At 25.8% G+C, this 16,703-nt stretch overlaps 1 protein-coding gene across 3 annotated transcripts; it reads left to right on the top strand.

Annotated features, from left to right (window-relative positions):
- The first annotated feature begins 6,378 nt into the window (after positions 1 to 6,378).
- On the top strand, positions 6,379 to 10,842 carry LOC111306788 (putative E3 ubiquitin-protein ligase RF298). 3 transcript variants are annotated; one of them, XR_016331950.1, is made up of 5 exons: positions 6,379 to 6,430; positions 6,701 to 6,747; positions 6,977 to 9,125; positions 9,247 to 9,599; positions 10,162 to 10,842. XR_016331950.1 is itself a non-coding variant. In XM_022904704.2 (4 exons), exons 3-4 carry the CDS (start codon positions 6,984 to 6,986, stop codon positions 10,699 to 10,701), a joined length of 2,682 nt encoding a protein of 893 aa, XP_022760439.2. In that variant the 5' UTR covers positions 6,379 to 6,430; positions 6,701 to 6,747; positions 6,954 to 6,983; the 3' UTR covers positions 10,702 to 10,842. The 3 variants fall into 3 exon arrangements, 2 of the variants coding, with proteins under 2 accessions (XP_022760439.2, XP_022760438.2); XM_022904704.2 differs by lacking the exon at positions 9,247 to 9,599 and having other exon boundaries at positions 6,954 to 9,125; XM_022904703.2 differs by lacking the exon at positions 9,247 to 9,599.
- Positions 10,843 to 16,703: the final 5,861 nt, after the last annotated feature.

Raw genomic sequence — 16,703 nt, forward strand, 5'->3', positions numbered from 1 at the left:
AAGGCATGACTCTAATTTAGGTTTGAACTTTTAAGGTTTATTTACATGCTAGGTTCAAAGGTTTGACAGTCTAATAGTTCTCAAATTGTTACTTATATCATTGTCCATTATAGACTATTAAGGTACCCCAATCTTCACCCATTGTAGACTACAAGCGAAAATGATTCAATTTGAGTGAAAGTTTTTTGCTAACACATGCTAAGACATGAGATCTTATGAAGGCATAGGTACTTTACTCCCTCTTAAGGGAAAAAACTCAAGTGTAGAGCTCATGCATATGCAAATAAATGACAGATATATATAAAATGAATAAATAAATAAAATATAAACAAGGAAAAATTTTCGTAAATTAAGTTAGGTTGGGATAACAAGAAATCATTTACTGGCCTAACTCTTGATATATCGAGTGGAGTTGCCAAACTGTTATAATGTATAGATCCATGGATCTATCACTAGACATAGACTTAGGAATCGTCACCAATCTTTTTTGTTAAGGTGTGATTGGCCACTAACAAAATCTATCATATTTAAAGAGAAGTCTCAAGATTGACTTAGGTATATTTAAATAATAGATTCTAGTCCATAAAATCAGATTTTAGATTCGAGAGTGCAGTTACGCATAAAGAAGGTTATAGCACCCTTACAACGTCAATCCAAAAGATAATACCAGTTTGATTTCAAATTATTCAAACCTTAAAATATTCTTATCATTTTTCCAAATCATTTAATTATTAGAAACTAATCCTAAATTTGCTCCAATAGTTTGATAGTAATTTAAAATAATTTTTTCACCTTATAAGTATTCATAAAGACTAATGTCCCACTCTGAAAAGGCTTCATCATCGGGTTTATTAATATATTTTTTGTTCAAGAAAATAATTAATAAAATCTTTTAATAGTTTGGTAAAATTTATTTTGATACAGATTTATCAATAGTTTTGTGAGATTTTCTTGTAAATTTATTTTAGAAAATGTATTAAATCTTCTAATAGTTTGGTAAGATTTAATTTAAGAGGCAAATCCTCCAATAGTTTGGTAGGATCAAAATAAAATATTTTATTAGTAATAATTTTTTTTTTTTATAAAAATGGATTTATGAAATTCTCCAATGGTTTGGTAGAATTCATAAAAAAATTTAAATTCATGAAAAATCCTCTAATAGTTTGGTAGAATTAATGAATCTATTTTAGAAACATTTTTTTGGTTATTATTTTTAAATAAATAAATAAAATAAAAATAATAATAAATAATAAAATTTTCAATTTAAGGTAATGAGTAAAATAATAATTAAAGATGAAAATAATAATAATAAGTAAAAATAAAATAGGAAAGTAAACTAAAATAAAACAAAAACAAAAAATAGGATGAAAGAAAGAAAAAAAAAAGGAAAATCTACGATCAGGTCGAGCTTGAAGTGGGGATCTTCACGTGGGTCACCAGGTTCATGTAAAAACTTCAAACTTCAACCAAAAAGTTCATCATAAATCCAGAAAAACCCAAAAAAAATTTTAGATTCTTGAAAACCCAACAGAAATCCCAAAATCAAAAGCTAATAGAAAACTCCAACAAAAATCTCATAAACTTAACAGAATATGAAATCAAACTCAAAAATTAAAACCCAAATTCAGGAAACCCAAAAGCAAATCAAATCAAACTTAGAACGAAATAAAATCACATAATCTAAAAAAAAAAAAATCCTAGAATTTACTTGAATATTTCCTCTTTAAAATAAAAAAAAAACAGAAAACTAAAATCCATAGAAAATTTTTTTCTTTGTATGTGGTTTTTGTTTATTTTTAGGAATTGAATCCTTTTAATTTTGGAAAATAAATTAAATTGATTATTATTGTGTTGCGATTTTGTAATTTGTGATTTGATTTTGTGTTTTTCATTTTACAAGATTTGCATGAATCAAGCCAAAATCACTCATTTTTTTATTTCTCTTTTTTTTTTTTACTTTAGACTTTTTTTTTGAAAACAAGTAAAATAAATAAATTAAATTAAAATTAAAAAATTTTCTATTGGACATGAAGCTTCCCAATCGAGCCCAATTTTACAATTGAAGTATGTTTTCGACCCCAAAAATTTTTTTGGATAAAGTGGGGTGTCTACAATATTATTTTAACTCAAAATATTAAAAAAATAACTCACATGAATTAATTTTATTTATTCAAATTAGATTTTTGTTATTTAGGAATGAGAAAAAATTTGAAAAAACCAAAAATTGATTTGAAATCGTAGTGATTAGTTTGGTTTGGATCAATTTTTTTCTTATTTGGTTTAGATCAAGTTTGGATATTAAATATATATATATATATATTACGTTTAGATCAAATTTTGGATCGGAATATGAAAAACTGAAACAATTGAACTGAATTATATATTTTTATTAGTTTTTATATATTTTCTAAATTTTTATAAAATAAGAATGATTATTTTATATATAAATCTATTTAAATATATTAAAAATTTTATTAAAATAATATATAAAAATTAAAAATTAAATTTTAAAGCTGATGAGCCAAACCGATAAAATTTGGTTTAGATATGATCGATTTCAAGAAAAATTCTATTTAGATTCAAATCAAATTTTAAAAATTCATAATATTATATATTATCTAAAAAAATGAATCAAATTTAATCTAATCCAAACCATTATCATCCCTATAATTACTTTTGTTTTATTTAGGATATTTTTATTTGGTAATAATTATTTTATAGTAAATACTTTAAAAAATATACAAAACTTGTTGTATGATCATCGTTTGTTGAAATTATCACATCATTCAATTTTAGCTCAATTTTCTTTATAAGAAAATTCAATTTTTGGGAGCTTTTCTTTTTCAACTTAACTAATGGATAAAACATTGAATATTGAAAAATCATGATACTCATGTAAGCTTTGTAACTAATTGATAGCTTGCTAAAAGGCTAGTGAAAAAAGATATAAATATTGTACTTAGTCTACCTTTAATTAATTATGGTGACAAAAAACAAAAAAGTTTGGCCTAGAAATATTTGACATTTAATGGAAAGTAAATGTTTTAGTAATGAAACTATTTATTTAAAAATTAAGAAAAATTATCGCACGATGAAATTTTAAAATTTTAAAATAAGGTTAATGAGGTAGTATATAAATTTTGAAGTATTAAAATTAAAATTAAAATTAAAAAGATAAAACATATAATAATTTATTAATTTTATTTATGAAATTAAAAAATGCATTAATAATATATAAAAAAAAATTTATTTGATGTTGTAATTAAACTTTTTTATGAGATATATAATGGAATATTAGTAGAGAAAATTTGTACCAAAAAATTATTGCTAGTAAACCTTTCATCTATATAATCAGCCAAGTTAAAAAAAAATTTTTGATGTAAAATGTATTAAATGACAAAAATTTTTGACACAATGTATTAAATGTTTTAGAAAATTTTCTAAAAAAAAATTAAACCTTAGATGATAATTATTGAAGACTATTTTTAAACTTGTGTTATGCATAGGCAAACGATTATTATTTTCGTTATATATAACATCATTACTTTTAAAAAAATTATATGAGTAAAATATTGGAAGATTTATATTAGCATAATAAATACATGGTTATATTTAACATACCCACTTTGTTTTTCTTTTTTACAACATTAGAAAGTCAAGTTTTGATTTCTATCATACATTTAAGAATATTATGTAACTTTAAAAATTTAAGGTTAAGAAAATTTTATTTTTTTCAATTAAAAAAACTAAGGGTAAATTATATAAATATATCTTGTGGTTAAATGTGATTTGATTTTGTCATTTGAGATTTAAAAAATGACACTTAATTATCCTATGATTTGTTTTATTGTTTTTTTACCTAAAACTATTACTTTTTTCTTTATTTTTTTCTTCTTCATCATTAATTTATTCCTTCTCTCTAAAATTAGAGAAATTTTCTCTCTTTAAAATCAAAAGTTCTCCATCTCTTGATTTTTTTTTGCGTTTTTGTTATAAAACTGATTTTCCTTCTCTCAAACTTGTACTAACATGAAAAATTAAAAACCAATCAAGATCTATAGACTTAGGCTAAATGTTGATGCTATACTTTTTTTCACCATATTTTTTTACTAATGGTATGATAGGTATGGTTCTTTTGCCCAAAAAACATCTTTTTCCTTTATTCTTCTGATGGTTTGATGAGTTTGGTTCTTGGGGATATTTACCATTCATATGCCACAGCTGAGTTATGAAGTTTGAGCGTTGTTTGGTTTTCTTAGTGTTAAAGAACTTGTTCTCATAAAAAAGGAACTGTAGGTGGTAATTAGGCCTCAACTGATACAACAATACAAAAACCAATCCTCAAATTTTAATTATATGAAAAAATGTTGCCAAACAATAGAGAGGAGGCGAAGAATAAACTTGGATTTTGTGATTTTTGAGAAAAGGATGATCAAAAGCTAAAATGGTAGCTTCAAAAACCTTATTTTACAAAAAATTTAATTGTCCATCCATATTTATTTCCAGTTTGATTGCTATAAAAATTATTACCATTTGTCTGGTTTTAAAGAATTTCATTTGTCTAGTTTTTAGAGAGAGAATTTGCCTAGTTTTAGAAAAAGAAAAAGAATTGATAATGAAAAAAAAAGAAAAATTTTTTTTTCTTTGAAAAGTTTAAATATGAGAAATAGCAAACAAAAAAAAAAAAATAGTGAAAGAGCTAGGGTTTATTTGATTAGGCGTTAACAGTGTTAGTAAAAATTAATGGATTGGCATGGATATATAAGGGTAGTTAAGTGTTACTTTTTAAATCTCAGGGAGCAAACTCAAATTGCATTTAAATACATGATATATTTATGTAATTTACCCAAAAATTAATTATCAAATATTACTTTTTTGAAAGTTTAAAGTTTTATATTTGTGTTATACACGAGGTAAATGTATCTATAATAATTTTTGTAATATAATATTATTTCAAAATTTAATATCATTACAATTTTAGAGAATAATTTAAATTTTATTTTCATGATTACAAAAATATTGATAATGGTTGATAAAAAATTTAAGTCACCCTAATAATTTTTTATCATCATTTTATTTACAATTTAATAAATAACCCTGATTTGATTATTAAAAATAAATATATAAAAGTACAAAACATAAAAAGTGTGAAATAGATTTTTTTTATCATTCAAAAATATAATTTCATTCATTAAACCAAAAGATTACAAAATTTAAAAATGTCACTAGACAAGGCTCCAATGCATAAATAGAAAAACGATTGTAATGGCATTTAATAATACACATAATCTAATTTCTCATAAAAAAAAAAAAAACACACACACACGCGCACACGTACACACAACCTAACCCCTTTGGAGTCTACTACCAATAGGCTCTTTCATCTTTGTTAAAGAATCAGCAACATAGTTTGCTACTTTACTTTCCTAAAGATATGGACAACATCAACAATTCCAATTTTACTTATAACAATTAAAAGTTCTCTGCTTCTTCCTAGATCATGAATCTATGTCAAATATCAAGGATGTAATGGCCTCTTTAAATCTAATACCATATATAATCACCTAATTTTAAGGGGACATAGAAATAATTAATTAGATAATGTTACATATTAAACAAATCAATGTGAAAATAAAATTTGATATTACTTGTATGAATATTTTTGTAATATTAATATATCAAATTAGAACTTAATTGTATGTATATTTTTTTCAAATGGATGAATGAGTTTTATTAATATTTTAAATAAATAAAATATATTTATTAGAGAACATATGGGGATTTTTTAAACCTAATCACATGTCAAAAATATAAACTATTCACATTAAACTATTTCTTTTTTTTGCTAAAGATTTTAACTTTTATATATTTATATAAGATAAAATAGTGAAATTCAAATATTTGACTCATGATTAACGCATATCCTCCCTTTAAAATATGGATCAATCTTTCTTTATAATTAAAAAATATGATGAAATAAGAGTTTTTAATCTTATTTTTTAAATTAAAAAATTACACGATAATGTATTAAATATTGATTCATGAATAATTTTAAAATGATACATGAAATCAAAATAAAAGGTTTTTAAATAAAATTTTTATTTTTTTCACAAAAATGAACAAAAATTCAAATTTATGCAAAAAATTTTCCTTAACCATGGTTAGTTTAGGAAAGCGAAATAACCAACCATGGTTCAATAAACATTAAAAGAAAAAAAATCAAATATTCCTACAAGCCCAAAAATATTTTTCTAGAGAGTGACCGAGATCGTCCAATGCACAAAATTAAAATAAAATAATAAATAAAATAAAAACAAATCCCTCCAAAAAAAAAAGTTCGTCTCTTATATATATTTTTTCCAATTTCACCGGTGCTCCGAGATTCGTCTTACCTTTGATTTTTGCTCCAAGAAATAAGCTTGCAATAGGGGTATGATTTTCGATCACCGAAATCTGATCATCAATCAAATAAAAGGATCTTTTGTTACCTGATCAGTGACTCGATCGATTTTTTTGGGATTTTTTTATTGATCTATTGGTTTGTTTTTTAATTTTAGATTATAATATTGGAAATTGATAGATTGAATAAAAATCTTGCGGTTTTACTTAGTGGGTATTTTGTTAATACATTGATTACTTAATTTTGGAATCTGGGTAGTCTTTTTTTTCTTAATTGATTGAGTTTTCCCTTTTGTTGCAGAATTTTGATTTTTGGTATTGTAAAATTTCGATACTTGAGATATAAAGGTACGATTTTTTTTCCTTTTTTTTAATTTATAATAAGATATTATAACTATTTTTAGTTTGCTAGTTAATGATCTAATGAGCTTATTATGTAATCATTTCAAATTTGGATTTTGTATTGTAATTTTGATTGGGTTTGGCGAAATGGGTCATTGGGTAGTTTAGTTTTATCACTGAGGATTGATAGATAGTTTGATAAATGTAAATAGATTGTTGTTGGTTTTGGTTGCAGCTTAAAAATGGCATCATTGGATATTAAAGATAGTAGTAGTGGTAGTCAAGTGTCTCCGTTGATATCAATTCAAGAAAAAGGTAGCAGGAATAAGAGAAAGTTCCGGGCTGATCCGCCTTTAGGTGACCAAAATATGATCATAACTTCACTTCAAAACGGGTGTCCAAGTTATGAATTTTGTGCTGAGAGGTTTGAAATCACCCCAGTCCATGGTCAAGCTAGTGCATGCGACTTTTGTGGTGTTAACCAAGATCATTCAGATGGATTAAAACTTGATCTTGGCTTGTCTAGCGCGTTAGGTTCTTCTGAGGTTGGGCCAAGCCGGTCTAGAGAGGAACTAGAAGCGGATGAATTCCAAGATGCTGATTGGAGTGATCTCACGGAAGCTCAGCTGGAAGAACTTGTATTAAGCAATTTGGATGCAATATTCAAAAGTGCAATAAAGAAAATTGTTGCTTATGGCTACACGGAAGAAGTTGCTACTAAGGCAGTCTTGAGGTCGGGCCTTTGTTATGGTTGTAAAGACACTGTCTCAAATATAGTGGATAATACCTTAGCATTTCTTAGTAGCGGCCAAGATGGTAATCCTTCAAGGGACCACTGCTTTGAGGATCTACAGCAGCTGGAGAAGTATATATTAGCTGAACTGGTTTGTATTCTTCGAGAAGTTCCACCTTTCTTGAGCACTGGGGATGCAATGTGGTGCTTGTTGATTTGTGACATGAATGTGTCACATGCTTGTGCTATGGATGGTGACCCATTGAGTGGTTTTATTGGTGATGAATCTTCCAGTGGGAGTTCTTTTACTTCTAAACAACCCCAGTTGAAGACAGAAGCCAAAACTTCTGAACTGAATCTTCCAAATCCTTGTAAACCTGTTCCACCTGTTCCTTCTTGTTATAGTTCTTTGCCTGAGGTACCATTTATGGGAATTGATAACTCAACAAAATCTAAAAATTCCTTAGTTCTAAGTGGTATAGTTTCAGAGAAAGAGGGAACAAACTCCATTTCTGATAGTGCAGATAAAACTTTCAGTGCGGCTGGAACATCTCAGTCTTCAACAGTGGAAGAAAAGTTTGTGGCTAGTAGAAAGATTCACTCTACCAAGAGAGAATATATTCTTCGGCAGAAGTCGCTTCATCTGGAGAAAAACTACAGGACATATGGATCTAAAGCGTCATCAAGAACTAAACTGAGCAGTTTGGGAGGTTTAATCTTGGACAAGAAACTTAAATCTATCTCTGACTCTGCTGCTGTTAATATAAAAAGTGCATCCTTGAAAATTAAGGCAATGGGAGCTGATGTGCCTCAAGATAATGGGAGTCATCTTTCAGTTAATTTGGAATCCTCTCCTTCTGCAACATTTTGCGTAGATAATGGTAATATTTCTGCAGTACCTAAGACCAATATAGCAGCCACTTCTCCCCCTGCAAACATGCTACCTGAATTACCACCTACTAATAACCCACCTGCATTATCAACTGCTGATACCGAGCTTTCCCTCTCATTGCCCACCAAAAACAATTCGATTGTAGTGCCTCCTGTTTCTCATTCTGAAGATGCTAATTTGAGCTATGCTTGGATGCCATTTGATAAATCGCTGGGGCAGTGGGTCCCTCAGGATAATAAGGATGAGACGATTCTGAAGCTGGTACCTAGGGTGCAGGAGCTGAAAAATCAGCTCCAGGAATGGACAGAGTGGGCCAATCAAAAGGTTATGCAGGCTGCTCGCCGATTAAGTAGAGACAAAGCTGAACTTAAGACTTTGAGGCAAGAGAAAGAAGAATTTGAAAGGCTTAAGAAAGAGAAGTTGAGTTTGGAAGAAAACACTAAGAAGAAGTTTGTTGAGATGGATGTTGCTTTGTCTAAGGCTAGTGGGCAGGTGGAACGTGCTAATGCTACTGTCTGCAGGCTTGAGGTGGAAAATGCGGCACTACAGCAGGAGATGGAGGCTGCAAAATTGCATGCAGCGGAGTCGGCAGCTAGCTGTCAGGAGGTATCAAAGAGGGAGAAGAAAACACTGATGAAAGTTCAGTCTTGGGAAAAGCAGAAAACTTTGTTCCAGGAAGAGCTAATGACTGAAAAGCGCAAGGTTGCCCAACTGCTACAGGAATTAGAGCAGGCTAAAGTTCTCCAAGAACAGCTTGAGGTATGTCTTCAAGAAAGTTTAATTTCCGAGCATTTCTTTGTCTCTTCTTTCTCTCCCCTAATTTTCTCCTCATAGAAAAAAGTGGTTATCCTTGATGTATTTAATAAATTTCTACCAGCAGCTTTGTAAAAATGAGACTTGGTGAGGAAAGCATCCATTGCTTGATGTAGGCAGTTCAGATTTCTGAGAATCAACCTGATTACACTTTGTAATTTTTGGCATCTTACATATTTTGAATGGTCAAAAGAAGTTGCCAAACTACTACAAGATAGGTAGTTCATTGACGGGATTGTGAGAAGTGTTATAATGAGTTGACTCCATTTCTGAAGTGCCAAAGTGGAAGTGTTGATCTAAAATCTTTTGCATGGCTGTCTCATGTATTCCATGTAGTTGGTGTGACATTCACATTATATGAGTGCAGCAGAGACAATTGGTATGCTCCTTTGAGATGGCTAGCGGATATGGTAAACACAGGTAAATGGTGCCTGTGCATGTAATGGGCATAAAGGATATGTTTTTGCTAGTAAAAGGTAATGCAAATGTGACAAAAAATGAGTTTGGGTATTTTCAGATTGTCCATTGTATGACACGCCAGAAGAGAGTATAGGTTGCCAAAATTTCTCCAGATTTGTGGGCCAATTCTATACTTAATTTTTTTTTTTAAAATTTCGGACTATTTATTACTACACATTTTTGTTTGGACTTTGATGCAAACTAATATTTGTTACACCCTAGCTCTGATTTCCTAACATTTGGTTGGTGGAGTTTTTTCCTATAGCATATTCATTTCACTTTACATATTTTACCATAATGTTTCTAGCTTCTTTCGAGAATATTTCTATGTGTTTTCAAACTGATTGGATATAACTATATCGATTGTATGGTTTCAAGCCACTACTTATATCAGGATTTGTGGTATGCTGGTCGTTTGTTCAAAAATACAAAAAAAAGGAAGCTTTGCAATTTGAGTAGGTGTTTCTTGTAATTATGGCTTATGTTATGACCCTGTTCTCATTGAAAAATAAAACTATCACAGACTAGATGGCAACAGGAAGAGAAGGCAAAGGAAGAAGTACTTACTCAGGGTAGTTCAATAAGAAAGGCGAGAGAAAAAATTGAGGCTTCAGCAAAACTGAAGGAGGACATGATTAAGTCAAAAGCAGAAACCGGTTTGCAGAAGTACAAAGAGGATATTCAGAAACTTGAAACAGAAATCTCTCAATTGAGGCTGAAGACAGACTCTTCAAAAATTGCTGCACTTCGAAGGGGCATTGATGGAAGCTATGTGGGAAGATTTACTGATAGCAGACATGAAACGGTTCAAAAGGAGTCTCAAGCCCCTTTTATCTCAGAATTTGTGGCAGATTTCCGGGACTTGTCAGGAAAAGGTGTGAAACGCGAACGTGAATGTGTGATGTGCTTGTCAGAGGAGATGTCTGTGGTTTTTATCCCATGTGCTCATCAGGTTGTTTGCACTACATGCAATGACCTCCATGAGAAACAAGGAATGAAGGATTGTCCTTCTTGTAGGAGTCCCATCCAGCGGCGTATTCCTGTACGTTATGCTCGCCCTTAATTTTAATATTGCAGAGAGTTGAGTGTTTTGAATAATGTTTTTGGGACCCCTTTGAATTGAATATTAATGCCTTTTGAGTTTTTGAGAAACAATTATGTTGCGTTAAAGTGCAAGATGATGCTTCATTTCATTTTCCCCTAAGTGGTCATATTATGTTGATCGGGTCAATATACGAAGCAAGATGCAAGGCAGGTTCAAAATATATCACCGTCTGTTAGTTTCTATATTATTTACTGGAAATCAACCGAGGGTAGTTCTATTTGACCCATTCTTTGCGCACTAGGAAATTGGCTTTTCAACTAGAGGCATTTCACATTAGTTAGTATATATATATAGAGTCGTGCTTTTATTTTGTACTAGTTATCAATGAATTAATTATAGGATTTATATTTGATACATAATTGTATATATTTTATATATATAATCATCAGATGATGTCATTTCATTAATGAAATGAATCAGATGATATTAGTTCATTAATAAGTTTTTTTAAAAATATTAATTTTTTGTATATTTATTTTAAGAGTTTGTATTTATTCATTAATGAAATGGTATTATTCGTTTTACTAACAGTGTATAAAGTTTATACAATAACAATGCACCAAATATAAACTCTTAATTATACGGAAATAAATAACCTTTTGAGAACTGTTTTATTCCAAAATTACTCATAATTTTTTTTGAAGACATTGATGATCTATGCCGTTGTTGTATAACAAGGACTGCATTTATTTATTGTTAAAGATTTATACTTTCACGAGTGTGTTTATTATAGAGAAATGCATATATCGTTTATGATATATACGTATAAAAGTGTAAACTTTAAATAATATTAAATAATATTAAATGTGATTTTTTTAATTTGTAAGACTCCTATTAATAATATGTTACATGCCAATCATGCATGTCCTACTAATTCTTCAACTCAAAGAAAAGAAGACTTACAATTGAATTAATTAGCCGTATGATAAAAAATTTTGAAGTATGAGGATGAGGAATAAAATATATTTATTTATATAGTCTTACAATTAATATTTCAATTATATATTTTATATAATTAAATTAATTATAGAGGATTTAGTGATAAATTAATTATAATATAGTAGTAAATGTATAATAACATAGTAGTAAATTATTGATAATTTTATTGTAAATTAGTGATAATTTAGATAAAATCAATAATAACTTTATATTAAATTAAAGATAATTGTATAGTAAATTATGGACAATTTAATAGTAAATTAGTAATAACTTAATTATAAATAAATGATAATTTAATAGTAAATAATTAATAACTTTTTAGTAAATCAATAGCAATATAATAATATATGCATAATATTTTAATGGTAAATCAATATAATATAATTATAAATGCATAATAACAAAGTATTAAATTAATGATAACTTAACAAAAAATAAGTGATAATTTAATAATTAATTATTAATAGTTTAGTAATAAATCAATGATAAATTACTAGTAAATTAGTAATAATAATTATTTAACAGTAGTAAATCAATATAATTTAGTAGCAAATCAATGATAATTTAATATTAAATTATGCATAAGTTAATATAAATCATTAATAACTTAATAGTGCATCATAGACACTTTAGTGATAAATTGATGATAATTTATAGTAAATAATTGAAAATTAAGTAGTACATCAATGATAATATAATAATAAATATATAAAAATATAACAGTAAATTATTGATAATTTAGTAGTAAATTAATAACTTTATAGTAAATCACTAATATGTAATAGTAAATTACTAATAACTTAGTTATGAATAAGTGACAATTTAGTAGTAAATTAGTTAATCATTGATAATTTTTTAGTGAATATTAGTAAATTTGTAGTAAATAAGTTATAACTTTATAATAGATAATCAATAACTCAATAGTGAATCACTAACAATTTAATATAAATCATTTATAACTTAATGGCAAATCATTCATAAATTAAAAAAAAATTATTGATAATTTAGTATTAAATCATTCATAACTTAGTAGTAAATAATTTATAATTTAATTGTTAATCATTAATAACTTTTTTGTACTTGAAGTTATCAAGAACTGAACCCTTGTTACAAGTAGAAATGAAGTCAAAACTTTCATTTTGAGAGCTAGGATAAATCTATCATGAACTTATTTAATAAAAAAATTAGTGAAATTTCTAAACTTAAATAAAATAATAATGTTATTATATAAAAAAATTATCTCATATATTATTCATGTTTTATAGTTGTAAATGCATAATAATATATTAGTAAATCAATGATAGATTAATAAAAAATTAAGTGATATCTTAGTTGCTAATCATTAATATCTTAATAATAAATTAATGATAATTTAATAGTAAACCGATTTTAATTTAGTAGTAATTAATTAATAAATTTAGTAGTAAATCATAAATAATTTAATAGTTAATCAATAATAGTTTAGTAGTTAATCATTAAAAATTAAAAAATAAATCAATATAACTTAATAGTAATTAATTATCAATAACTTAATAGTAAATAATTTAATAGTAAATTATAAATAATTTAATATAAATTAGTGATAACTTGATAATGAATCATAGTTAATTTAGTAATAAATTTGTAATGATTTTGTAGTAAATAATCGAAAACTAAGTAGCAGATTAATAACAACATATTAATAAATGCATAATAACATAATAATAAATCATTGATAATTTAGATATAAATTATTGATAATTTAGTAGCAAATAATTAATAACTTAGTTGTAAAGCAGTGATATTTTAGTATAAATTAGTTAATTATTGATAATTTTATAATAAATCATCGATAAATTAATAGTAAATCGGTTATAACTTTATAATAGATCATAAGTAATTTAGTAGTAAATTATCAACAATTTAATAGTAAATCATTTATAATTTAGTAAAAAATCATTCATAAATTAGTAGTAAATCAATATTAATTTATTAGTAAATCATTGATAATTTAGTAATATATTATTGATAGCTTAGTAGTAAATTATTGATAATATAATAATAAATTAATGATAATTTAATTATCAATCATTGATAAATTTTTTATACTTAATATTGTCAGGAATTAGATCTTGGTTATTAGCAGAAACGACGTTAGAAATTTCATTTTGAAAGATTAAGATAAACCTATTACGAACTTATTTTTTAAAAAAAATTAGTGAAAAAATTTTAAATTTAAATAAAATAATACTGTTATTATATAAAAAAAATTATTTTATACTAGAACTGAAACCGCAGAATTTTACAAGAATTTATTGTTAAATATATAATGATGTAAGTTTTATTAATGATTACTAAAAATATATTATAAGTTACTAGAAGGCTAATTACTAGAATTATATCAATGGGCTATCAAAATTTTATCAATAGTTACTAAAATTATATTACAAGTTATCAAATTAATATCAAAAGTTACCAATATTGTATCAAAAAAATTTTTTTGTGTGAAATTGTATTGTAGATTACTTTGTATCAAAGTTTACCAAAATTTTATCAAAGTTATCAAAATCAAAATTAAATCAAAAGTTATCAAATTTTATTTATATTATACCAAAATCAAAATTAAATTTTTAATATTTGTCATTATTATCATAGTATAAAAATTATTTATTAAAATGAGTTTTTAAAAATAAGAATTACATAACAATCAATAACAAAAATAAAATAAAATAAATAAAGCAAGCATTCAATGAAAAAAAATTTTTAGGTAAAGGGTTCTTTTAGATTTTGAGTTTAGAGATTTTAACTATTCTTGCTTGGTTTCTAGGTTAGTTAGGAGAAAAAGGAATTATTTTGGTACCATCGAGTTGTTTAAACGGTGGCCGGAGTTATTTTAGGGGTGGCGAACCTATTTTCAGGTTTAAATCTATTAAATTTTAGTAGGCTTTGGAGAAATTCAAGTTAAAAAAACTAAGAAAAAAAAGATTGTGAGGATTAAAAAAGAGATTTTTTTTTTTTTTTAGTTTTCTTCATTAGTGAATGACAATGGATAACCACGTAGTTGAATTTTTCATTGTCAAATTCTGGGTTTAATGGTTCTCTGATTTTTATTTTAATTTAATAAGGACCATTTAATTTTTCAATTATCAAAATCTAGGTTTTTTTATTGGAATTTGGGTTGGTTGGATTTTTTTTATACCCAATTTTTTATGTTGGAATTTAAGATGTTTTAGAGAAAGGGGAGAGAAAATAAGGAAGATGGGGAAGCTGAAAAAGAAAATGAAGGAAAAAATTGATTTTCAATTTTATAAAAATTTCAAGCAGCATCATTTTGAAAAAGCAGATCTACTTGAAGATTTACACGTTGACCCGCGAAGAACCCGAGCCAATCATGATTCTTTTTCAATTGTTGATAAATTTTTTTTTTTATATTTATTGTATTTTGTTTATTTATTTATTTGTTTGTTTTATTTTTATTTTTACGCATATTAAAATTTTAATGTTTATATAAAATACATATTTTAATTATTTTTAATAGATAAAAAATATAAGTCAAAAATGTAATTTCAAAATATTAGATAATTGTAAATATAGTTTATTTGAATACTTTTTTTATCATGTAATTTAAACAAATTTTGGAATAAGTGGAAAGTTAATCAATGACTAAATGATATGAAAATTTGTGAGTGTGTAATTTTCTTGAGAATTTTTAGGTAAGAAAATTTTTTTAAATTCTATCAAAGTGTTGGAGAATATAGAAAAATAATTTTAATGTCAAAGATTTTCATTTATTAAAAAAGATTAAAAAATTAAAATGATAAGAATGTTAAAAGATAAATTTCAAAATTTTAATAAAAGATTGGAAATTAATTATTATCCATAAAATATTTAGTGAATATGATGATATAATATTTTCAATAAGACTGACATTAATCATATGTTATCTTAAGTCTTAGTTTAATGATTTTAATTTTTTTTTAATATGATCTTTTTTAAGGTCCATTAATACATGGGTTTATATTTGTTTTATTAATATAAACTCTTAATTCATTTGTTTTATTAACATTACCATTCTTTTGATTCTTTGTTAATGTTTATTTAATCAAGTATATTAGGATATTTCAATAAAATTTTAGGAGGTTTGTTAATTAATTCACACACTACATTTGTATATAGTCAAACATGAGCTCCATACTTGAGTTTTGTTCTTTTAATAGGAAATAAGTATCTATAATCTCGTGAGGTAAAACCTTTAACAAGAGTTAGCAAAATATTTTTACTTAAATTAAACTCTTTTCATTTGGAATCTATCATGAGTAAGTATTGGGATACTTTGATAAATGATAATGAGGAGCAACTTGAGGATATTTTAGCTTATGAAGATATCAAAACTCGGCATGTAAAAAAATTTAACAAGTTAACCTTAAGATAGAGTTATGCATACCAATTATGTGAAAAAATCTTATAAATTTGGACACAAATCTTCTCCTTTCTTCTTTATTAAATTTGATGAATTCAAATAAATAAATATACAAAAAAATCCCAAATAAATTTTTTATTGTCATTTTGTTTAACCCATAAATTGTCCTAATTGGCTTATTCTATTGTTTGTCACTTTGTGTGCATTTGCAACACTATGTAAGAAGAATTTGTTTTATGAGAGTTTTGTAAAAACAAATTTTCAATTTTAAAATCTTTGACTTGAAATTATTTTGTAATAAATGCTTCACAACATATTCATTCATGCATACATATCCATTCATTTTATACAAGAGATTTATCTGATTTTAAAAGCTAGTCGAAATGATGGGATGGTTTTAAAATCATTAAATCTTAAAAATGAAGGAAAATGTTTAAAAATAATAAAAAAAAAAACAAAAAAATTGAGATGATTTTATAATTTTTTTCCAATAACACATAATAATATAGTGCCTTAGTCGTGATAATAAAGATTTAAGAATAACTCAATTTAAATAATAATGCACTCATCATCTTAAATATAAATCTTGTAAATTTTTAGTTTACATACGTTAATCTTTTGT

Source organism: Durio zibethinus, chromosome 22 (genome assembly GCF_047325235.1).
Source record: "Durio zibethinus cultivar Kanyao isolate XHJ-2024 chromosome 22, ASM4732523v1, whole genome shotgun sequence".
NCBI classification, from domain to species: Eukaryota; Viridiplantae; Streptophyta; class Magnoliopsida; order Malvales; family Malvaceae; genus Durio; species Durio zibethinus.